Below are 26,096 nucleotides of genomic sequence, written 5' to 3' on the forward strand. Positions count from 1 at the left end.
ACCAAGGCTACAATTTTAAATCAACATATGTAATATTTATTTGGTGATTCCAAGGATTTTTTAAAATATAAACAGCTAATTAAACGTGCATGAAAAAAAAATTCTCTTTAGTAGATGATAATTTTAACGTAAGTCTTAAGCCTCACTTGTAATATTCATTAACAAATAAACTAAAATTTTGGCGCATTTAAAAGATATAGAAAAAGTTGTCTTGGTAAAAATTAAACTTATATATATATTACAGAATGTTGACATACATCGTTACGGTTTTGCACTTTTTATCGTTGGACAACTTAAAAAATTTAAAATAAAAAAACCTAAACATAAACCTACATAGAACAAGCCTAAATCAGCTGATTTAAACAAATGGATATCAAAATGAACCTAAACATATATATCGTGGACAACACAACAATATGACAGATGAGCACATTCAAAAATTAAAATATTAGATAGCACAAGAATTTTGTAGAAAGAAATTAGTCACGAAAAAAAAAATATAACAGATGAGCACAGTGGGCTAACTAATACGAGACAGCTTCAACGAGAACCAGGAAATGCACAGACAGACAAACAACCTGGACAACGCTGCAAACACACGAAGCTGACATACGAACACAAGGATGAAAGGATATAGGCATTTGGACGACAGTACCGACGAACACAATATGACTCTTATGACAAAAAAAAAGTTGCGACGTTTGGTGAACTTGCATCTGCTTCCCGTCAACAATGTGATTCGCGTCGAAGAAATTGTAGGTAGTTGAAAACACAAATTGCGTGCAAAATTGTCATCACGCTCGGCACTACTTTTAACGAGGTGTCAGATTGTTGTATTTCAAGTGTATTTGTGAACATTACAGGACAAAACTAATTCGCAGCGGCACCGAGGACAGATGTTACACATCACTGGCAAGTAAGGGGAAAAGACTCGCCCACGTGTTCCATTCGCAAACGAAGGTTCAACTCCTCGAGAACGAAGCCGAGTCACGAGGTCATCCGCTGTCGTCATATCCTCCGAAACCGTCGCGGGAAACCAAATTTCCCTGCGCGGGGTCCCTCGGGGGAAATGTAAACGGCGAGCCAGGCCGGTTTTGCGGGAGGGGGGGGGGGGGTGTGAGGAAATTGCGGAAACTGTTCGGGACGACAATCGGAGGGTAACCGCGGCGGGAAGTTTCTCTCTTCCGTAACGGGACTTGGGCGTCGCCGACAGCTGTCCCTCGGCATCCGAAAGGGGATATTTTATTTTGTAGAGAAAGGAGGGGGGAGGTGGATAGGCAGGACTTCTCCTGAAGGTCGGGCAAAGGGCTGTCTCCGTCTCTCTCTTCCCCGCCGGAAGGTCCTTCGCAGGGCAGGAGTCTCGGGACAATGCATGTTACTTGCACCTGCTGCAGGACTCTTCAACCCCTCCTCCAACCCTCTCCTGGAAACTGAGGAACCCCTAGGAGGGAGCATTACCATGCAAATGGGCGGAGGTATTAATCCCTCGGGAGGAGGAGATTGCGGGGTCTGGATGTCGGGACGATCACGTACCACCAGGAGCCGGCAGGAAGGTTCTCTCTGTGCTGTTGCGGTACCAACACCCGTCGCGACCTCGATACTTCAAGAGTTTGCCAGAGTTTCTGGAGGCAGCGCCGTCTCCGGTGGACCTCAGCAGCGGCGTAGCCAGGGGGGGGGGGTTAGGGGTTCAACCCCCCCCCCTCCTTATCAACAAATCTTTAATTAATTTCTTATTCATCACTCAAATTTAATATTAAAATTAATAAAAATTTTACCATTACAATATTTAAATTTAAGAACCGAAAACTGCTAAAATCCTAATTTCCCCGGGGGAGGACCCCCGGACCCCCCGCTTTAATACGGGGGGGGGGGCATGCTTCGCAACACCCCCCATACACAAATCCTGGCTACGCCACTAGACCTCAGGAGCACCCCCCCCCCCCCGGCACACTCTCTCTTTCTCTCGTTACACTTGCGGGGGGGGTAGTGTCACTCTCGGCCATGGAAGCGCAGCAATATTACAAAGTCACAGAAAATCACAAACCATCATCATTCGAGTAGGACACACACACATACACTCACTCACAATCACTCACACACACTCACAATCATTCACACACACTCAAAAATTACACAACAAGCAGCAAGCCAAATTCCTCTCACAGGGATCACAGCCAAATACTCAAAAGGGCCAAAACAAAACACACAGCCACAGAACAAGAGGTTAGGGGCGGCAGAAGGCGGCCTGGGACTCTTAGCGAGCCCCTGGTTCGAGGCCACAGACAGGCACTTGGGCCGGCGGCTCGGCCAACAGCAATGATGACAGTATCAGTTCCGCGACACGCATGTCGCTGACTGTTGTCAGCATTAGCAACTGATCTCTCTCGTCACCACGTGAAGGGAGCACGCGGTCGCTCCATGGTGACTCACCACGTCACCAACAAGCTCTTTCCAAACCCCCTTACCCCCCTCCCCAACGCATGGTAGACTCTTTTCCACTCTCTGTCCAACTCTCTTCTTCCGGATCCATCCTTCTGTTTTTCCCGTTACCAACCTGCTTGTTATTAATGCATGAAATTTGGTATACCGCATGTTAGTGCCCAAGGTTTTTCCCTATGTCTGTGCAGGTCTCACCCGGGCCCAACATATCTAGTTTTTTTTTTTTAGTCTAGAATAGTCAGTGAGGGGAGTTAGTCATGGCTAAAACGTTGCCGTGTCTGGCCAATCCTCCTCCTAGCACATGATGCATGCTTCATCCCCTGCATGGCTTAAACCCTGCATGATTAGAGCGTATAGGCTTCGGCCTGAGACGCACTTAGTCTCCCTCCCTAACCCGGAACCCTCCCACTCACACACACTTAGTTTTTAGTTAGGTTAGGGAAATAAATAAAATAAACAAGCTCCTGGTAACAACCTCGTCGTATCAGTCTGCTCCCGAAGTTCCCCCGTTAAAGGGCTTCCTATTCCACAGCAAACACCCGAAAGCATTTTGCGTTGAAGCACCTCTTAGTTTCAATGCTACATCCTAAGTTCAATGTTAATTTGGTCCTTCTAAATCACGGCAACTGAAAGTATCAGTATCACTACAAAAATTTATATATTCGCGTTACTACTGGGTTCGGATTTTCTCCCGGGCATTAATGCGTTGTGTTGCCCCAGTTTCTTTATGAGTTAAAGTTATTTCCAAAACTTTTCCTAAACATTTTGCCAGCATTAACTGCGCGCATAAATTAGCATGAATATCATATTATATTTCCAATGTTAAAAAAAAATATGACATTACTTAACTCCAATCAATACTTTAAAATTTTCATATAAGTGACTATATAAATTCAGTATTGCTTCAAAAATATATTTTATACAGGAAAAATTACCATATTTATTTATTGTAAAAATTCACCATTTTTTTTGTAATATTACTAATTTATCTTGGTAACTGGTCTCCAAATGAATAAATTTTTTTAAAGAACAAAATAATTTTTTTTGTGTAATGACATGTATGTTTTCCACGAAAAATGTTTTTAGACTCTGTATGTGTTTTAAACACTGTAGTATCGCATGTGCTTCGTGATTGGCTGAGTTTCTTATGGGTACACGCCCGCTGTATGCACATGAATCACAGCAATTTTGTTTGGAAGCAATCGCGTCCTCAATTGCCCGGACAAACCTCACATTCAGTGGAATCGTTTGCAGAGGGCTGCTAGTTACAACTAACACAGAACTAATTTTTTTTGTACTATTACAAAACATTCCCTTGGAAACCAGTTGCCAAGAAATAGTTTGTGATTCATTAAAAATATTGACATAAATTGCTTCGGTTATTTTTGCATATCTGGAACAGTTTAGGGAAACAATACTAAATAATTTTTGTTGAGCTTATGAAAAATATTAAATATTAAATATTTACTTTAGGTGTATAGAAGAATGCATGATTTTAAACATGGAAAAGGGGTCATATTATTCAACTACTGGACTTTATTTGGAGTTTTAATTTTTGTTAATGTACGCGTTATACTGGAAGGCTATTCAGGTAACAGTATAAAACAATAACTTTATTAAATGTAGTCACAGGACAAACCAAAGCAAGGATCCAAACCCAGTATTGCTGCGGGGTTTAGTTCATGTAAATTTTCAAGTTTACAAATATCTGCTATTCACAATGATAATTTCATTTCCAATAAAAAATGTTTTACATTGAAAAAAAAACAGCCGGCGAAGACATAACAATTTGCAATCTAGTGAGCGCTAATATATTTCAGCCCCTAATCATAAGCCAGCTCTATTTATGCGTACGATTTTTCTGCTCCATTCTGCCAACCTCTGCCGCACATGTGGTTGAAGCACAAAACCTCTGTGCAAATTCATTCGCGTGAAGATCTAGTTGTGAAGCTACACAACGACACCACCGCAATCGTTTGGCACAACAGCACGGACGTGGAAGCGTTGAAAAGACCAATAATACAAAAAATTGGTTGTCTGTAAAGTTGGTTTACGGACGATAGTTTAACGTGACGTCATAAAAAACATTGATGAAATGTTTGCATACATTCATGAATTAAATTTAATCGTTTTTATTTTAATAATAAAATAATAAATACTTGAAATTATACTAGTAATCAGATTTTTTAAAATGCAAGAATAATTAACCTTTATTGCCGAAATTGTTGTTGTAATAAGCAATGAATACCACATTAACTTTTCACTTCAATTTATAAACAGTCGACGAAACAGTTCACGTGTAGATGACTTGTAATTAATTTTAAAAACTGGCGCTTAGCTATAAAGTTTAAGTATAATTATGAACAAGTTATTATATAAATAAACTGTAATCAAATATCTATATTCAATTATGTGAATCATCATAATTTTTTAGTCAATTGTAACATAACCTTTATTACTGCACTCGCCGACAGCGTAAGGGAACACAGCGTAACGGAACAATGTGCGTTACGGGACACTTTTTCGTGTGTGAAGCCGGCGTTCATCGATTTATTAGACGTTGTCACGTCAAAAGCACATATACTCCCGCTTGTATGCGTATTGCAATATCTTCTTATACCTTAGAAGAAAATATATCTTTAATGTAGAAAAATTGTATTCCTCGAGGAACTTTGTCTAATGAGACATAAGGAAACGTAGCGAGACCCTCCTCATCCAGATTGAAATTGCGCGGGAGCTGTTTAGATTATTTTCCACGTCGTCCGGCCGGAAAATGCTTCGGAAATCGAATACAAATGAAAGGAAAGTATGTCACTGCTGATATTTCAGTGCATCATGAAGCGAAGAAGAAATGTTGCCAAAGTTGCGTCTACCAAAGGAAGCAAATAGCTACGTGACGTTCACACCAGGGGGAGAGAGAGTGTGTGTGGGTGTGTGCACGCTAGGCGAACAAAAACCAATTGAGGGTATTGGCTGCGGCTGAGTAAACCTAGCAACGAGTAGCGGGACTTTAAGACTAGTGCCTTTTGTGCCTTTGAGACTAGTGCCTAATATTTTTCTTAAAAAAAAAATTGTTGTGAAATAAACATTTTAAAATTTATCGTGTCTATTTATTTATTAAAAATATTTGAAAATAATTACATTTTTTTTTTTCGATGATAAAGCAACCGTGCCAAAGGCGAGAGCGTGCAGCGCGAGTGCATGTTGGAATTAAAACCAGGAGCATGCCAAGAAGCGAGTCCTGGGCAGCGAGTCCTGGCCAGCGAGTCCTGGCAAGCGTGAGCTAATACTCGCATTCATTACCGGAAGACTGCTGAGCAGAGAGGCCTAGGCAGCGAACTTGGAGCAGAAAATCAGTTGGAACAAAAAAAATGTCCATGTGGCCGCTGTGCGATTTCCGAGTGACTTCCGAGCACCATGGAAATGTAGAATTTGTTTCTCCGTTGATTGAACTTCTTTCAAATAGTATTTAATAGAAAAAATAGTATTTTTTAATTGAGGTGTGTTGTATTACTGAATCTAAATATATTACGCATATAAACTATGTGAGAGGTCATATTATTTGGTAATTTTGTGTATTATATTTAAATGAAATGTGAGAAATGGTGATGGTTAAAATCGGAAATCAACTGATCGATAAAATTTAATACTTAATAATTAACATGTTACATATAACTGAACAGTATAGCACGTAATAACATTCTAAATAACATCATGTATAAGATATGTACAGTTGGAAGACGGCCTGAGTGAGTTTGTCGCAGTGTGGCTGTTTCCTGTGAGTAACATTTGATAGCATGATTTAGTGCATCAGAGCAAAAATACTTTTCAATTTTTTTTTTGCATTTTGCATTGATAAAATGCATTTTAAGTTAAAGAACCACAGAATAACGATCAAATAAGATTATTTATACAATTGAAAATGTCAAAACCAAATTTTTTAAAAGAAACTTAATATAATTTTGGAAAATAAATCTCTTTGCGTCCATCATAATGGACAAATGCAGCACCGAGTCCTATGTTCAGCAAAACTTGCAAGTCAGTAAAGGAGCAGGATTCACGTTGCTAACAGAACCACTACATGTCTGAGTGTTGCACTGGTTGGTGCGGTCTGACGGCGATGCCCCGGGCCATGACGCAGGCTTCCTGCGCACGCGCGCGGGCGGCTCCGTAGGGGACCTGGGGCTGCTGGACATCGTGGCCGCGCTGCAGTGGGTGCGGCTCAACGTGGCGGCCTTCGGCGGCGACCCCTCCCGCGTCACCGTGGTGGGGCACGACACAGGCGCCGCGCTCGCCAACCTGCTGCTCGTCACCCCCGGCTCCAAGGGTGAGTCGCTGGTCCGCAAGCCTGGAGGTCCTCCTGCTCTTGGGTGGGACTTCAACACCCTTCACACCAGTCCGCTTCTCTGGAGGTCCTCTGCTCTTGGGAGAGACTTCAACATCCTTCACACCAGTCCGCTTCTCTGGAGGTCCTCCTGCTCTTGGGTGAGACTTCAACATCCTTCACACCAGCCCACTGGCCTGGAGGTCCTCCTGCTCTTGGGTGAGACTTCAACACCCTTCACACCAGCCCACTGCCCTGGAGGTCCTCCTGCTCTTGGGTGAGACTTCAGCATCCTTCACACCAGTCCGCTGCCTGGAGGTCCTCCTGCTCTTGGGCGAGACTTCAACACCCTTCACACCAGCCCACTGGCCTGGAGGTCCTCCTGCTCTTGGGAGAGACTTCAGCATCCTTCACACCAGCCCACTGCCCTGGAGGTCCTCCTGCTCTTGGGCGAGACTTCAACACCCTTCACACCAATCCACTGCCCTCGAGGTCCTCCTGCTCTTGGGTGAGACTTCAACACCCTTCACACAAGTCCACTGGCCTGGAGGTCCTCCTGCTCTTGGGAGAGACTTCAGCATCCTTCACACCAGCCCACTGCCCTGGAGGTCCTCCTGCTCTTGGGTGAGACTTCAACACCCTTCACACAAGTCCACTGCCCTGGAGGTCCTCCTGCTCTTGGGTGAGACTTCAACACCCTTCACACAAGTCCACTGCCCTGGAGGTCCTCCTGCTCTTGGGTGAGACTTCAACACCCTTCACACAAGTCCACTGCCCTGGAGGTCCTCCTGCTCTTGGGTGAGACTTCAACACCCTTCACACAAGTCCACTGCCCTGGAGGTCCTCCTGCTCTTGGGTGAGACTTCAACACCCTTCACACAAGTCCACTGCCCTGGAGGTCCTCCTGCTCTTGGGTGAGACTTCAACACCCTTCACACCAGCCCACTGGCCTGGAGGTCCTCCTGCTCTTGGGTGAGACTTCAACATCCTTCACACCAATCCACTGCCCTCGAGGTCCTCCTGCTCTTGGGCGAGACTTCAACACCCTTCACACAAGTCCACTGCCCTGGAGGTCCTCCTGCTCTTGGGTGAGACTTCAACACCCTTCACACCAGCCCACTGGCCTGGAGGTCCTCCTGCTCTTGGGTGAGACTTCAACACCCTTCACACCAATCCACTGCCCTCGAGGTCCTCCTGCTCTTGGGCGAGACTTCAACACCCTTCACACAAGTCCACTGCCTTAGAGGTCCTCCTGCTCTTGGGTGAGACTTCAACACCCTTCACACAAGTCCACTGCCCTGGAGGTCCTCCTGCTCTTGGGTGAGACTTCAACACCCTTCACACCAGCCCACTGGCCTGGAGGTCCTCCTGCTCTTGGGCGAGACTTCAACACCCTTCACACCAATCCACTGCCCTCGAGGTCCTCCTGCTCTTGGGTGAGACTTCAACACCCTTCACACAAGTCCACTGGCCTGGAGGTCCTCCTGCTCTTGGGAGAGACTTCAGCATCCTTCACACCAGCCCACTGCCCTGGAGGTCCTCCTGCTCTTGGGTGAGACTTCAACACCCTTCACACAAGTCCACTGCCCTGGAGGTCCTCCTGCTCTTGGGTGAGACTTCAACACCCTTCACACAAGTCCACTGCCCTGGAGGTCCTCCTGCTCTTGGATGAGACTTCAACACCCTTCACACAAGTCCACTGCCCTGGAGGTCCTCCTGCTCTTGGGTGAGACTTCAACACCCTTCACACAAGTCCACTGCCCTGGAGGTCCTCCTGCTCTTGGGTGAGACTTCAACACCCTTCACACAAGTCCACTGCCCTGGAGGTCCTCCTGCTCTTGGGTGAGACTTCAACACCCTTCACACCAGCCCACTGGCCTGGAGGTCCTCCTGCTCTTGGGTGAGACTTCAACATCCTTCACACCAATCCACTGCCCTCGAGGTCCTCCTGCTCTTGGGCGAGACTTCAACACCCTTCACACAAGTCCACTGCCCTGGAGGTCCTCCTGCTCTTGGGTGAGACTTCAACACCCTTCACACCAGCCCACTGGCCTGGAGGTTCTCCTGCTCTTGGGTGAGACTTCAACACCCTTCACACCAATCCACTGCCCTCGAGGTCCTCCTGCTCTTGGGCGAGACTTCAACACCCTTCACACAAGTCCACTGCCTTAGAGGTCCTCCTGCTCTTGGGTGAGACTTCAACACCCTTCACACAAGTCCACTGCCCTGGAGGTCCTCCTGCTCTTGGGTGAGACTTCAACACCCTTCACACAAGTCCACTGCCCTGGAGGTCCTCCTGCTCTTGGGTGAGACTTCAACACCCTTCACACCAATCCACTGCCCTCGAGGTCCTCCTGCTCTTGGGTGAGACTTCAACACCCTTCACACCAGCCCACTGGCCTGGAGGTCCTCCTGCTCTTGGGTGAGACTTCAACACCCTTCACACCAGCCCACTGGCCTGGAGGTCCTCCTGCTCTTGGGAGAGACTTCAACACCCTTCACACAAGTCCACTGCCTTAGAGGTCCTCCTGCTCTTGGGAGAGACTTCAACACCCTTCACACAAGTCCACTGCCTTAGAGGTCCTCCTGCTCTTGGGTGAGACTTCAACACCCTTCACACAAGTCCACTGCCCTGGAGGTCCTCCTGCTCTTGGGTGAGACTTCAACACCCTTCACACCAGCCCACTGGCCTGGAGGTCCTCCTGCTCTTGGGAGAGACTTCAATATCCTTCACACCAATCCACTGCCCTCGAGGTCCTCCTGCTCTTGGGCGAGACTTCAACACCCTTCACACAAGTCCACTGCCCTGGAGGTCCTCCTGCTCTTGGGTGAGACTTCAACACCCTTCACACAAGTCCACTGCCCTGGAGGTCCTCCTGCTCTTGGGTGAGACTTCAACACCCTTCACACCAGCCCACTGGCCTGGAGGTCCTCCTGCTCTTGGGTGAGACTTCAACACCCTTCACACCAGCCCACTGCCTTAGAGGTCCTCCTGCTCTTGGGCGAGACTTCAACACCCTTCACACAAGTCCACTGCCCTGGAGGTCCTCCTGCTCTTGGGTGAGACTTCAACACCCTTCACACAAGTCCACTGCCCTGGAGGTCCTCCTGCTCTGGGGTGAGACTTCAACACCCTTCACACAAGTCCACTGCCCTGGAGGTCCTCCTGCTCTTGGGTGAGACTTCAACACCCTTCACACAAGTCCACTGCCCTGGAGGTCCTCCTGCTCTTGGGTGAGACTTCAACACCCTTTACACAAGTCCACTGCCCTCGAGGTCCTCCTGCTCTTGGGCGAGACTTCAACACCCTTCACACCAATCCACTGCCCTGGAGGTCCTCCTGCTCTTGGGTGAGACTTCAACACCCTTCACACCAATCCACTGCCCTCGAGGTCCTCCTGCTCTTGGGCGAGACTTCAACACCCTTCACACAAGTCCACTGCCTTAGAGGTCCTCCTGCTCTTGGGAGAGACTTCAACACCCTTCACACAAGTCCACTGCCTTAGAGGTCCTCCTGCTCTTGGGTGAGACTTCAACACCCTTCACACCAATCCACTGCCCTCGAGGTCCTCCTGCTCTTGGGCGAGACTTCAACATCCTTCACACCAGTCCACTGCCCTGGAGGTCCTCCTGCTCTTGGGTGAGACTTCAACACCCTTCACATAAGTCCACTGCCCTGGAGGTCCTCCTGCTCTTGGGTGAGACTTCAACACCCTTCACACAAGTCCACTGCCCTGGAGGTCCTCCTGCTCTTGGGTGAGACTTCAACACCCTTCACACCAGCCCACTGGCCTGGAGGTCCTCCTGCTCTTGGGAGAGACTTCAACACCCTTCACACAAGTCCACTGCCCTGGAGGTCCTCCTGCTCTTGGGTGAGACTTCAACACCCTTCACACAAGTCCACTGCCCTGGAGGTCCTCCTGCTCTTGGGTGAGACTTCAACACCCTTCACACAAGTCCACTGCCCTGGAGGTCCTCCTGCTCTTGGGTGAGACTTCAACACCCTTCACACCAGCCCACTGGCCTGGAGGTCCTCCTGCTCTTGGGAGAGACTTCAACACCCTTCACACAAGTCCACTGCCTTAGAGGTCCTCCTGCTCTTGGGAGAGACTTCAACACTCTTCACACAAGTCCACTGCCTTAGAGGTCCTCCTGCTCTTGGGTGAGACTTCAACACCCTTCACACAAGTCCACTGCCCTGGAGGTCCTCCTGCTCTTGGGTGAGACTTCAACACCCTTCACACCAGCCCACTGGCCTGGAGGTCCTCCTGCTCTTGGGTGAGACTTCAACACCCTTCACACCAGCCCACTGGCCTGGAGGTCCTCCTGCTCTTGGGCGAGACTTCAACATTCTTCACACCAGTCCGCTGCCCTGTAGGTTATCCTGCTCTTGGGCGAGACTTCAACATCCTTCACATCAGTCCACTGCCCTGGAGGTCCTCCTGCTCTTGGTAGTACTCTCCAAGGGTGAGTCGCCAGTCCACTGCACTGGAGGTACTCCTGCTCTTGGTAATACTCTCCAAGGGTGAGTCACTGACACCCTTCGCACCAGTCAACTGCCCTTGATGTTCTTCTACTATTGGTAATATTCCCCAAGTGTGGGACTTCGACATCCTTCACATCAGTCCATTGTCCTGGATGTTCTTCTACTATTTGTAATATTCTCCAATGGTGAGTCGCTGACACCCTTCAGAGAATTCGGGTGCCCTGGTGGTTTTTGTGTTATTGGTAACTTTCTCCATAAGTAGGACATTAGTATTCTTCGCAGAAGTCTAGTGCCATACAAATTGTATTTTTTTACACGTGAGTGACCAAAAGTCTTTAGAGAAGTCAGTTGCTCTAAAGGCTCTTTGACTATTGTTTACTCTCTTCTTCAAAGTTTAGTTACCGGTATCCTTTACAAATTTTGTTTACCTGAAAATTATTTTTAATATTATTAGCATTTTCCTAAAGTGAGACACATACATTATTCATAGAAGTCGATTGCCCTGAACGTTCTTCTACATCTGTAAACTTCATCCAAAGGTGAGTCACCAACAAGTTCACAGAAAGTGAGTTCCCTAAAAGTTATTCTTATACTGTAAATATTCTCGAAAAGTAAGTCATTAACATCACTCAGAGATGCCAAGCACCCTGAAAGTTATTCTACAGCTGTGAACGTCAGCTAAGAGTGAGTCACCACAGATCCTTCACAAAATCCGAAAGTTTAAAGGTGTTTCTACTTTTTTCAATATCTTCCAAAGGTGAGTTACCAGGATCCATTAAATAATCCTAGTGCCCAAAAATATTTGTATTGCTGTATGTAAAATTCCTAAAAACAGATTAAATATCTAAATTCGCATTGTCATTTGGTTGCAAACTTTTTAAAATAAACTATTAAAAATAAATTACAATAAATTATAATTCAATAAAAAAATAATTTTAGTTTTTGAGTATTCCAATCATTCTCTGTTACTTAAAGAATATTATTTATTGATGAGTAATGCACAGATAAATTCTAATGTAGCAGATGACAGTGAACAAATGGTACCAATTTGTTTGTGCATGTGATAAAGGAGTCTCACTTGATACTTAAAATAGCGATCCTTTCAGGTCAATTTCCATAGCTCATTTATAGTTAAGAAAGTTTATTATAAGGTTTTGGGATGTTGACTGCATCTATCTAAGTTGTCCTTCATTGCAGTACTCACATTAATTATGATAAATTTGGACATTTTTCCCCTTTATTTATCAACAAAACCAAAAGTAACACCAAATAATAAATCTGAATTTTACATGCTTTATATTAGCTTCACCTGTATGTTTGTCTGTCCGTCTGTAACTCTTTCGACTAAGAGTGAGTGACTCATCACTGTAAAATGTCCCACCCATTTCTTTACGTTCGTTAGCCGAGCGGTCTAAGCCGCGCGACTTCTGTGACGTCAGCTTTCGGATTCAGCGATCGTGGGTTCTACTCCCGGCCACGCCGAAAAAAAAAATGTTTTTTTTTTTTCCCCGGTAAATTCTAATATTATATCCATACATCTAACTGCAAATGATTCGTAGAGACTTTACCATTTCTTTGTGACATTGCAACTCCAAATAGTTATCTCAGATGGTAATAGGTAGTGTCGGTAACTCATTTCCCTATGATAATTATACATAAATATAGTTTAAAAAACTAAAAAAACTTGCTTTTAAAGAATATCAAACTAAAAAGTTAAAAATAAATATAGTTTAAAAAACTAAAAAACATGCTTTTACAGAATATCAAACTAAAAAGTTAAAAATAAATATAGTTTAAAAAACTAAAGAAACATGCTTTTAAAGATTATCAAACTAAAAAGTAAAAAATAATTTTAAAATTAAATTTATGACAATAGTATATAAGCAATACTAGTATAAATGAGAAAAAAGCATGGGGCGCTTAATATTCAAAAAATATGGCACAAAGCGCCTCAAGCTTTTTTCTCATTTATACTAGTATTGCTTATATACTATTGTCATAAATTTAATTTTAAAATTATTTTTTACTTTTTAGTTTGATAATCTTTAAAAGCATGTTTCTTTAGTTTTTAAACTATATTTATTATACATCATGTGATATTTTATGGTTTACCATCTTTGATACCTGTATTATTTTCTTTACAACCACAAATATAAACAATTTTTTTTACATTAAGGATAAAAGGAAAGCTGCAAGGGAATTTTGGTTTGGTGCAGATGTCTAAGTAAATGTTCACCAAGGTTGTCAAACAGATGAGCCAGATGGAGGTGATGATCATGGATTGCTAGATGGATAATGTGGGAAGTTGCTGTCGGTCCAAACGACGGGATGGAGCCAAGCGTGGCTTTGCGCAGGCTTGTTCCACCGCGCGGTGCTGCTGAGCGGCTCGGCCCTCAGCCCCTGGGCCGTGGTGCAGCAGCCCGAGGCGTTGCGCGCCGCCGTGGCCGACCAGCTGGGCTGCCCGTCCAGCCTCGAGGACATCGCGCCCTGCCTGCGCTCCCGTCCCCTGGCGGCGCTGCTCGACCTGCGTCTCGAGGCGCCGCGCTTCCTGGCCCGCTTCGGGCCCTCCGGGGACCCGGCCCGCTCCATGGAGCGGTCCGCCGACAGCTTCGTCACCTGCGACCTCATGCTGGGCGCCACCACCGCCGAGAGCTACCTGGACTTCAGCGCCGCGGACATCCAGTACGGCTTCGAGGAGGACCAGCGCAACCGGGTGCTGCGCACGTACGTGCGCAACGCCTACACCTACCACCTGAACGAGATCTTCTCGACGGTGCGCAACGAGTACACGGACTGGGACAAGCCCGTGCTGCACCCCATCAACATCCGCGACTCGACCATGGAGGCGCTGAGCGACGGCCACACCGTGTCGCCGCTGGTGCACGTGGGGTACCTGCACGCGCGCCGCGGCGCCAAGACCTACCTGTTCCACTTTGGCTACCAGACGAAGGACGGCGACTATGCTCAGGTACTGCCCATGTCCGACCCTTCCTTACACTTGTAATAAACATGTTCCACTTCGGCTACCAGACCAAGGACGGCGACTATGCTCAGGTACTGCCCGTGCCCGACCATTCCTTACACTTGTAACAATCATGTTCCACTTCGGCTACCAGACCAAGGACGGCGACTATGCTCAGGTACTGCCCATGTTCGACCCTTCCTTACACTTGTAATAAACATGTTCCACTTCGGCTACCAGACCAAGGACGGCGACTATGCTCAGGTACTGCCCGTGCCCGACCATTCCTTACACTTGTAACAATCATGTTCCACTTCGGCTACCAGACCAAGGACGGCGACTATGCTCAGGTACTGCCCATGTTCGACCCTTCCTTACACTTGTAATAAACATGTTCCACTTCGGCTACCAGACCAAGGACGGCGACTATGCTCAGGTACTGCCCGTGCCCGACCATTCCTTACACTTGTAACAATCATGTTCCACTTCGGCTACCAGACCAAGGACGGCGACTATGCTCAGGTACTGCCCATGTCCGACCCTTCCTTACACTTGTAATAAACATGTTCCACTTCGGCTACCAGACCAAGGACGGCGACTATGCTCAGGTACTGCCCGTGCCCGACCATTCCTAACATTTGCTTTCATAGTAACGGCTACTTTACTAAGGATGGCGACTAACCACAGGTGGTAATCACCCCTAATATCTACTTCCTTAATAAGAAACATATCCCACGTCGGCTACCAGAACAAGGATGTTGTACTTCTGGCACAACCCATGCTTCATCTTAAATAATATCTATATGCATAGTAACCAATGTGTTCCACTTGTCTATTGCACCAAGCATTTTCACTTTGCTCATGTACTAACCATCTGACTATCTAAATTTCTGATAGAAAACATGTTCAACTTAGGCTATCATAAGAAAGATTTCTAATACAGACAGGTACTAGCCATCTGTACTATCTACTGTTTTTGTAAAACAAGTTTATTTTCGTCAAACATACCAAGTATGGCTATTACACTTAGATATTTACTATATTCACCCCATAACTACTATGTACCTACCTAGTATGAAACATGTTTCACTTGGTTACCCGACCAAGGAAGGCGACTACTCTCAGATATTAACCAAGTTCATTTTTTTAATAATATGTGTTGAACGGTCAGGAATTGACTTCACATAAATATGAGCAGATGCTAACTCGCTAAGTACCGAAACTGTGGCCAAATCTAGTATCAGAGAAAGAACCCCAACATGTCAGTGGAACGTGTGATTGTAGCTTCATATTAACCGTTTCATCTCCTATGACAACCTTGTACCTTTTCGTAGAATAGTAAGTATTGACCGAGGAGGGCTATACTGGGAGATCTCATTTTCTTCGGGCATTCTCAATTCCTAGAAGAGGTATCTGGTAAGCAAGACAGGCTAGTTCCGTGGCCAACAGAAGATGGTTATCATATCACATTGCGAGTTAGGATCCCCAAACGCTCAGTCCATCAAGTATTAAAAGGTCTGACTTCACTGTGAAAAAGTCGAAATGAACGATAATGAAGACATTGCTATTAAGATTTCCCTGCTACAATTTTTAAATTAATAAGCTGGCTGTAATCTCAATTGGCTCTGGTATTTGAAGTCGGTGTGTTGTGGAGATTTCGACAAAGATGATCCTCGATACACCAGGAGGAAGAACATGATGGTCTGACAAAGTCTTTAATTCTGGTCTTAAACTGATGATGTGGTAAAATATTTTATCCACAGCCTAGTTAACCTGTGGTCCTTATTAATTGACAGATTTTTGTTGGTCAGAAGCTAACAGCTTTAAAAGTCCACGAATGCCATAGGTAATTGGGATTGTCGTGTGTTGATCCCATTAGTTGGAAAACCTCTCCTGAGGTGTTTCCTATATGATCGAACTGGTGTTTCATTCTTGGCTATGCAACAGGCAGATGCATTGAGAGCCGTCACATCTCTACTACAAGCCAGGAGATCATGGTTTATCTGGTCAACGAGGGATCTGAGACTGATAAAAACTGTTATTGTGAGCACCAGCTAATTCTATATTGTGAGGCTCTGGGTCTGAGTAAATTAATTAATTAGCAAAACTCCTCAACTGCAATAGAAAACCTTATCAGTTTATCACACTCTTAGGGGTTGCAGGTTAATATAATCTAATGGCTAGGAATACTGCATTCTTAAACAAAAAGAAGTGTAAATATCAAACGTTTATAGATCTGTGTATATTTTTATTGCAACAAACATGATCCACTGTATTTACCAGATCAAACAAAGCAACGACACTCATGTCTTCCAGATTAAAACAATCTCCTTTTCTAATAAAATATATTTTCTAGATCAGGATATGAATCAAAGAAGGCATTTATCTCTCCTTGTCTACAATTCATAAATTTGGTTTCGTTTGTTTCTCTTGGGCTATCATACTAAGGACAGTGACATATTTCAGGCAGTACTCGAGTTTGTACACATATACTTACTACATGTTAATAATTTGGCCAGGACTGTTGTGATATAAATAAAATTATTTATTATCATACAAACCAGACACAATAAGAACAAAAATCAGTAATATTTAAACAATTATATTAATATTATTTATTTTAAATTTATTTTGGGAGCTTTTAAAATATTTTTAATATTGTGGCCAAAATTGCAGACTTTATGGCGATGAGTAGAGTATTTGACGATCTGAGAGCTGACACTAGTGTGCTCTAGTCGATAAGTACTGAAGCAATATAGTGAGTGACACTAGCAGCCAATATGACTACCATGATTTCAAATTTACGGAAGTATTCTGCATTAATGTAGGTGGTAGGGGTAATTCTGCTTGTGAAAATCATACACGAAGGATTTGTGACGATTTTTTTACAATTTTGTAAAAAAAAAATGAAAATCTGTACCAGTTTAGACTATATAAATATTTTGTTAAATATTTCTATAGTAGTATACGAATGTATGTCCGGGAACTGGGTTCTGGCTGTGGTGAGTGGTGCCGACCTAGCTCTGACGTCATGGCGGCCATCATGGATGACCTTGATCTTGAGCTTTTACCTTGACCTTGACCTTTGACCTTGACATTGAACGTCATCTTGGATCCACCATCTTGGATCCGCCATCTTTAAATCAAGCGCCCGACTAACTAAATATAAAAATTTTGTCACGACTACTCTTGATTTATTTCTGTTCCACTGGAGGACACCATCTTGGATATCGTCGACTTTGTTTCTGCTGTTGGTTACTAGAGAGCTCCAGCGTCACTCTGTCTCATCACATTAGGTCGATGTTCCATTACCTACCAGAGATATTATGGTCTTTATCGACATATTAAATTTAATTTTTTATGCAAAATACATTGGAAGTGCTGTGTCCCTCTGATATTTAGGTTGAAAAACATACTCCTTTAACCGCACGACTATCGAGACAGTTACCAGACTGAAAATTAAATAAGGTTTATATAAAAATAACATGCATATTCGGACATGAAATATTTTAAATTTGAAGTAATAATAGCATCACTTGTTCGAGACAGAACCACCATCTTGTACTAAGATGTAACTGTTGGAATTATCGTTAAGGCTGCCATCTTGCAAATCCGTAATTTCAATGCTAGAAATTCCGGAAAAAAAAATTAAAAAAAAAATTTAAAAAATCGCCTACTTCAAATGTTTAGTTATTTAAACTATTTCGGTCCTCGGTTCGATTTCCAACGATATTAAACCATTAATTTATTAATGTATTTAAAAAATTCTCAATAAAAAGTATAAAAACATCATACGACACACCCGACGTTTTGAAATATATCTCCACTGTATCAATTATCGTTACGGATGCCATCTTGATAATCTTTATGTATTATCCGATTTTATGAAAAAAGGTAAAAATTCATCAAAAACTTTACTTATTAGAATACTGATTGATTAGATCGATCCCCGTCCTTGGTTCTAAACTGGTAAGAGCAAAATATAAAAAACTACAGATCCTTCCTCTACTGAAGCCACCTATACTGACCTCTCACCACCAATACTATGATATATATCGTCAACTGGTATGATGTCATGTCCGCCACCTTGACTTCTTCCGCTGAAGGCCGCCACCTTGTTTTTGTCTGCTATAGTGTGCTGACGACATGTTGGTATAATTTTCTGTTCACCATACCTTTGACCTCGACTGTTGACATTGAACTTTGACCTCGACCTTTAACTTTTACCTTGACCTTGAACATTTAACTTGACCTTTAACTTGAAATTTGACCTTTGACCTTAAACTTGACCTTGAAATTTGGCCTTGATCTTGACCTTTGTCTTTAACCTTGACGACCATCATTGATCCGACATTTTGTGTTCAGTACATGCTACCAGTAGCTACCACCTGCTAGAGGACATTGCCACCATCTTGTTTTCGTCTACTGGAGGACACCATCTTGTGTGTGTATACGTCTTATAAAGTGCATTACCATCATGCTACTTGATGTAAGTTTTTGGACATACGCCATTGCTAAGATAACACCATCATGCTAGTTTTATTCTAACCTGCTAGAGTGCAGTAATAATTTATTATTACTGAGGTGCCCACCATTCAGAAATTTGGACGCCATCTTGGAAATTTTCTATTTATTGACCCAGAAATTCGAGAAAGATTCCAAAATTCACCAAAAAATCAATCATTAATGTACCTATAGAATCGATACATGGACAATAATCAAAATAAAGTAATTTCAGGTAAAGGTTACATGTTTGAGAAAATAAAAACACAAGTTCTTAAATAAAACATAGTATTTATTACATAATTTCTATTCTACTACAGGATCACTTGCGAAAGCCAGCAATCTTATAAACATTTATCCCTGAATAGGCACGAAATGACTAATTCTTAGCTCCAATCGGTTTATACTAGACAGAGACCAACCAGAACCTTTACAGACATAGTTCTCCTCTTCTTGACAGAGTTTCTGGACACTGTATTTAAAAGTTTTCTTCACATTGTCATAACTGTAAATTACTGCAGTCGATGTCTTGAATGCACACTTCACTTTGTCATCGAACGGATATGGCTTTCCATAAATACAGTCCAACCACAAGTTATTTTTCAAAGGTCCGTTTGTTGCTACGTCATCAGTAAGCTGATTTATTATGTTCTGTCTGATATCGTCAAGAAAAATAAAAATAAAAATTTGGCTCCAAATGCTCAATCGGCTTCAAATGCTGAATCAGCTCCAAAAGCTCAATCGGATCCAAATGCTGAATAAGCTCCAAATGCTCCAACAGCTCCAAAGCTCCAACAGCTCCAAAGCTCCAACAGGTCCAAATCTCCAACAGCTCCAAATGCTCCAATGCTCCAAAGCTCCAAGTGCTCCAAAGCTCCAACAGCTCCAATGCTCCTAATGCTCCAAATGCTTCAATGATCCAGAGGCTCCAAATGCTCCAAATGATCCAACAGCTCCAAAGCTCCAATGCCCCAACAGCTCCAAATGCTCCAACAGCTCCAAAGCTCCAATGCTCCAAAAGCTCCAAATGCTCCAAAGGACCATAGCTCCAAAGCTTCAACAGCTCCAACAGTTACTAATGCTCAAATGCTCCAAAAGCTCCAATGCTCCAACAAATCCAAAGTTCCAATGCTTCAATACAACAACAGCTTCAACAGCTCAAAAGCTCCAACAATGCCAAAGCTCTAACAGCTCCATCAGTTACAACAGCTCCAAATGCTCCAAAGCTCCAAAGCTCCAACAACTCCAACAGCTCCAATTCTGCAACAGCTCCAAATGCTCCAAAGCTCCAAAGCTCAAACCACTCCAACTGCTCCAATGCTGCAACAGTTCCAAATGATCCAAATGCTCCAAATACTCCAACAGCTTCCAATGCTCCAACAACTCCAAATGCTCCAAAAGCTTTAAAGCTCCAAATTTCCATCAGCTACAAATGCTCTAACTGTCTATGGCTCCAACAATCAATGATGTCAAAAGTATTTGACCCTAAATAGTCTTAGGCCTTACGCTATTTGACTACAAGACCAAGAGGCTACGAAGCTACGAGGTGACGAGACGAGAACTGCATGTATACATGAGTACTTGTCTACGAAGCTACACGTCTACAAGGCTCCAATTACCGCATCTGTCTTCGATGGAATTTTCTCTTTAGATCCAACTGCACCAACATCATTATGTTATACGATTACAAGGTTACTTGGTTATGAAGCTTCAAGTCTACGAGGCTCCAAAGCATCATGGCTACGCGACTACGAGCCATGAGGTTACGATACTATGCGATTGCAAGTCTACAAGGTTACGTGATCGCGAGGCTATAGGACTACGAAGCTTCCAGAACACAAGGTTACAAGACTGCGAGGCTACAGGACTACGAAGCTAACAGAACACGAGGCTACGTGAGTACGAGACTTCTTGGCTCTAACTACCTAAAATAGCACCATCAACGGTGAAAGTTAATTTATCTCATGCAAAATAACCCGTTTAAAGTAGTGTCGATTCTTGACAACAGATGACACCATATGCTGCTTACAGGTAAATATTATTTAGTATTTTTATGCGGGATGCAGGATGCTCACTTACTATCGCAACAGAAGGATTGCTCCACTAAGCACCAAGGAGAAGTTCTTGACCTTGTAATTTGACCTTGACCTTGAACTGTGACCTTGAACTTTGACCTTGAACTTTGACCTTGAACTTTGAACTTGACATTGAACTTTTAACTTGATTTTTAAATTAGACCTTGACCTTTGACTTTGACCTTGGCGGCCATCTTGGATACACCATCTTGGATGACGTCATCGTCGTCATTTTGTTTTCTCGAACATTCCGCCTCCGCTATTTAAAAAATCTTTATTTATTACCCGATTTTATAGAAACAATTATTTAAAATTTATAGAAAAAATAATTAAAATTCGATTTAAAATATTTAAAAAACGTTGCATGTTTCGTTACGACCGCCATCTTGAAAATCCGTAAATTCAATGCTAGAAATTCCAAAAACAAATTCCAAAAAATATTTTTAAAATACCTAACTTAAATGTTTTGTTACAAAACGAATTCGGTCCTCGGTTCGTTTTTCGGCGAGAGTAAACCAGTTGTTTATTAATATATTTAAAAAAAATTCAATGAAATGTAATAAAAACCTTTTACGACACACGCGACAATTTGAATTATGTCACCACTTGTATCAACTATCGTTAAAGGCGCCATCTTGAAAATATTTATTTATGATCCGATTTTAATGAAAATAATTTCAAAATTCACCAAAAATAATAATTATTAGAATACTGATTGATTAGATCTTTTCCCATCCTTGCTTCAAAACCGGTAAGAGCAAAAAATAAAAAACGACTGATCCTCCACAGAAGCCACCTACACTGACCTCACACCACCAATACCATATATCGTCAACTGGTATGTCGTCATGTCCGCCACCTTGTCTTCGTCCGCTCGAGGCCGCCATCTTGTTTTCGTCTGCTAGAGTGTGCTGACACCATGTTAGTATAATTTTCTGTTCACCATACCTTTGACCTCGTCTGTTGACATTGAACTTTAATCTTTACCTTGAACTTTGACCTTCACCTTGAAATTTGACCTTGAACTTGAACTTGGACCTTGAAATATGACCTTGACCTTGACCTTTGTCTTTAACCTTGACGGCTATCATGGATCCGAAATTTTGTGTTCAGTACTTGCTACCAGTAGCTACCACCTGCTAGAGGACATTGCCACCATCTTGTTTTCATCTACTGGAGGACACCATCTTGTTTGTGTACACGTCTTGTAAAGCCCATTACCATCATTTTAGTTTTATTCTAACCTGCTAGAGTGCAGTAATCATTTATTATTTCTGAGGTGCCCGCCATTCAGAAATTTGGACATCATCTTAGAAATTTGTATTTATTGACCTATTGGGGATCCAAGATGGTGGATCCAAATGACCGCCAAGGTCAAGGTCAAGGTCCACGTACTATATCAAGGTAATCCAATATGGCCGCCGTGACGTCAGATATGGTCGTGATGTCAGAGCTCGGTCGGCACCACTCACCACACCCTGAACCCAGTCAATTGTTATTATATTTTGAAAAATAATTTTTTTCACTCACCTGTTTCTAACCAAACTTTCTAAAGTCAATAATGTATCTTTGACTTTTTTTTGTATTTTTGAATATAATTATTAAGTTTTTACTAAAAATATGCTTTAAATGCTTTTTGTAAAGCAGGTATTTTGACCAGTTGTCTTATTTTTGAAGACAATTATTGTTCTTCTTTAAGGAAAGTAAACCTCTCTGAGTAAAATGAACCCTGACCCCTCTCTAAAATTTTTTTGCTGGAAAAGAGAATAAATATTTCTTTAGAATAGAACACTTTTATCGCATAGAAGTGGAATTCTGAGGTATATGAAAGAATTTTGAGGAATATTGTGTTTTTTAAGAACATAGGCATATTCAATGTGGCATAAATGATACATCCAATTTGGCAACGGCCCATGCGCAGCCTTCTTGATTCTGTGCCGGAACCTACTTAAAACATTCTTTGGTAAACAAATACTGTAAGATTATGGCAATTTCTAACAGTATGAGCCAAATAAAAAATAATCAAAAATTATGAGACGACACACTTTTATTTAGTAAACCAATTCGTTTAAACAATTTCACTAAACCTGGAGGGAGTAATAGTGGCCGAGCAAATGGAAGCATTCCAGTTTGTTTATTTGTTTTTTTCCCCCGATTTCAAAGTTGATTTTCCTGAATCTGATGAATGAGGTGTCCATACCTGGATAGTATTGAACGCTGTTAATCCCACAGAATAAATGCAATCGCTTTTCACCAGGGTTTTAGAATTGCCAAACAGTTTTCCTCTGCTGCGGAATTGAAGAATAATCACATAATTCTACTTTCAATCTTTTAGTGTATACTTTTAAAATGCCATTAAAAAATGTAACCAATTGCAAATTTTATTTTTGAATTAGAATAAAACTAGACAAAGCCCAAACAATGTGCCGTCCAGACAAAATGTACTCAAAATGTATGGAATATATATTTCTTTTGAAAGTAAAATAATTTAAATGAATTTATAAATTGAAAAGTTAAAACTAACTACCACATTGAAATGAGAATAAAATGTAAGAAAAAAGGAAAAAAACTAATAAATGCGAATAAGTTATTGAAAATTACTAGTAAATAATAGTATATTTTATAACAGCAGAAAATCCTTAAGGAAATTTTGAGAAATTGATACCATATATCAGGAGTGGGTAGCTGGATTTAAGAGAGGAGAGAAGAGTTGGATGCTCCATAGCATTTTTTTCCCAATATTATCACACTTGCACCCTCGCTCATTCCCAATATTGCATACATTCATACATATCCTTACACATTTATACATGAAATATAACTTTCTATCATGCGTGTGGTCCATGCACCAAAGTGTTTTTTTATTTATTTTTGCGATTTTTAAGTACATGCTGAAGATTAGTAGGGGCAAAGACATGATCTGTTCGCAACATAAATGCGCAAGGAAAAAAAGAAGTATAACTCTCAGAGGGAATAAAGTTAAAAATTCATTGAATTGTAAGACTCTTAAGTTTTTATGTTGCCTTGAGTGTTACAGTTTTAAACCTCCAGTATGAAATTCCATTGTGTTAATTCATTTGCAAACAAATGCTTTCGGAAAACATAGAAGGAAGCCGCAAGTGCCGATAAGGGATGTTTGCGTTACGGCATTTATAATGCACGCATGCAATTGTTTTTTTTTTATACTCTGCCTGTGTGGCTCGTGTACTTCAACACGTGTAACGTGTTCCCAAATATTTGTGTACCCTGTACGATTTTTATTTTACAAGTGTGTATACAAAAAATAATCTGTACCAGTAAAGACCATAAAAAGATTTTTTTAATATTTCTATATATTTTTTAATTGTTATTATATTTTATAAAAACTAAATTCTTTTTTTTTTTTCACTCACCTGGTTCGAAACCAAACACTCTTAAAGTAAATAATGCATCTTTAATCTTGTTTCGTGTTTTTTTTAAATATAATTATTAAGTATTTAATTTAAAATATGCTTTAAATGCTCTTTTTTTTAAGCGGGTTCTTTGACCAAGTTGTTTTTATTTCGTGCCGCTCCGTGTGAAGTGTTTCGCTTGCTGGCGCGCGTTGCGGCCGCTCTGCCCGGTTTGCGTGCGGGGGGCCGGTGTTGTTTTTGATGTTGTTCTTGTTGCAGCGGCTGGGCAGCGCGCGGGGGGCTGGTGTTGTTGATGTTGTTGTTGTTGTTGCTGCAACGCCTGGGCAACGCGCGGGGGGCCGGTGTTGTTGATGTTGATGCTGTTGTTGTTGCAGTGGCTGGGCAGCACGCGGGGGGCTGGTGTTGTTGATGTTGTTGTTGTTGCAGCGCCTGGGCAACGCGCGGGGGGCTGGTGTTGTTGATGTTGATGTTGTTGTTGTTGCAGCGGCTGGGCAGCACGCGGGGGGCTGGTGTTGTTGATGTTGTTGTTGCAGCGGCTGGGAAGTGCGTGGGGGGCTGGTGTTGTTGTTGTTGCAGCGGCTGGGCAGCGCGCGGGGGCCCGGTGTTGTTGTTGATGTTGTTGTTGCTGCAGCGGCTGGGCAGCGCGCTGGGGCCCGGTGTTGTTGTTGTTGATGTTGTTGATTTTGTTGTTGCTGCAGCGGCTGGGCAGCGCGCTGGGGCCCGGTGTTGTTATTGATGTTGATGTTCTTGTTGCTGCAGCGGCTGGGCAGCGCGCTGGGGCCCGGTGTTGTTGTTGTTGATGTTGTTGATGTTGTTGTTGCTGCAGCGGCTGGGCAGCGCGCTGGGGCCCGGTGTTGTTGTTGATGTTGTTGATGTTGTTGTTGTTACAGCAGCTGGGCAGCGCGCTGGGGCCCGGTGTTGTTGTTGTTGATGATGTTGTTGCTGCAGCGGCTGGGCAGTGCGCGGGGGCCGGGTGTTCTTGTTGTTGATGTTGTTGATGTTGAGGTTGCTGCAGCGGCTGGGCATCGCGCTGGGGCCCGGTGTTGTTGTTGTTGATGTTGTGGATGTTGTTGTTGTTGCAGCGGCTGGGCAGCGCGCGGGGGCCCGGTGTTGTTGTTGATGTTGTTGTTGCTGCAGCGGCTGGGCAGCGCGCTGGGGCCCGGTGTTGTTGTTGTTGATGTTGTTGATGTTGTTGTTGCTGCAGCGGCTGGGCAGCGCGCGGGGGCCCGGTGTTGTTGTTGATGTTGTTGTTGCTGCAGCGGCTGGGCAGCGCGCGGGGGCCCGGTGTTGTTGTTGATGTTGTTGATGTTGTTCTTGTTGCAGCGGCTGGGCAGCGCGCGGGGGGCTGGTGTTGTTGATGTTGTTGTTGTTGCAGCGGCTGGGCAGCGCGCGGGGGCCCGGTGTTGTTGTTGATGTTGTTGTTGCTGCAGCGGCTGGGCAGCGCGCGGGGGCCCGGTGTTGTTGTTGATGTTGTTGATGTTGTTCTTGTTGCAGCGGCTGGGCAGCGCGCGGGGGGCTGGTGTTGTTGATGTTGTTGTTGTTGCAGCGGCTGGGCAGCGCGCGGGGGCCCGGTGTTGTTGTTGATGTTGTTGTTGCTGCAGCGGCTGGGCAGCGCGCGGGGGCCCGGTGTTGTTGTTGATGTTGTCGATGTTGTTCTTGTTGCAGTGGCTGGGCAGCGCGCGGGGGGCTGGTGTTGTTGATGTTGTTGTTGTTGCAGCGGCTGGGCAGCGCGCGGGGGGCTGGTGTTGTTGATGTTGATGTTGTTGATGTTGTTCTTGTTGCAGCGGCTGGGCAGCGCGCGGGGGGCTGGTGTTGTTGATGTTGTTGTTGCTGCAGCGGCTGGGCAGCGCGCGGGGGCCCGGTGTTGTTGTTGATGTTGTTGTTGCTGCAGCGGCTGGGCAGCGCGCGGGGGGCT

At 43.6% G+C, this 26,096-nt stretch overlaps 1 protein-coding gene across 1 annotated transcript in view; it reads left to right on the forward strand.

Annotated features, from left to right (window-relative positions):
* Positions 1-26,096, forward strand: part of LOC134538780 (neuroligin-4, X-linked-like) — a 185,572-nt gene that overhangs the window by 74,684 nt on the left and 84,792 nt on the right. Inside the window, exons 3-4 of the mRNA XM_063380272.1 lie at positions 6,581-6,766; positions 13,604-14,217. Of these exons, the coding sequence (XP_063236342.1) occupies positions 6,581-6,766; positions 13,604-14,217 (800 nt within the window). The remainder of the gene's footprint in view (positions 1-6,580; positions 6,767-13,603; positions 14,218-26,096) is intronic.

Source organism: Bacillus rossius, chromosome 14 (genome assembly GCF_032445375.1).
Source record: "Bacillus rossius redtenbacheri isolate Brsri chromosome 14, Brsri_v3, whole genome shotgun sequence".
NCBI classification, from domain to species: domain Eukaryota; kingdom Metazoa; phylum Arthropoda; class Insecta; order Phasmatodea; family Bacillidae; genus Bacillus; species Bacillus rossius.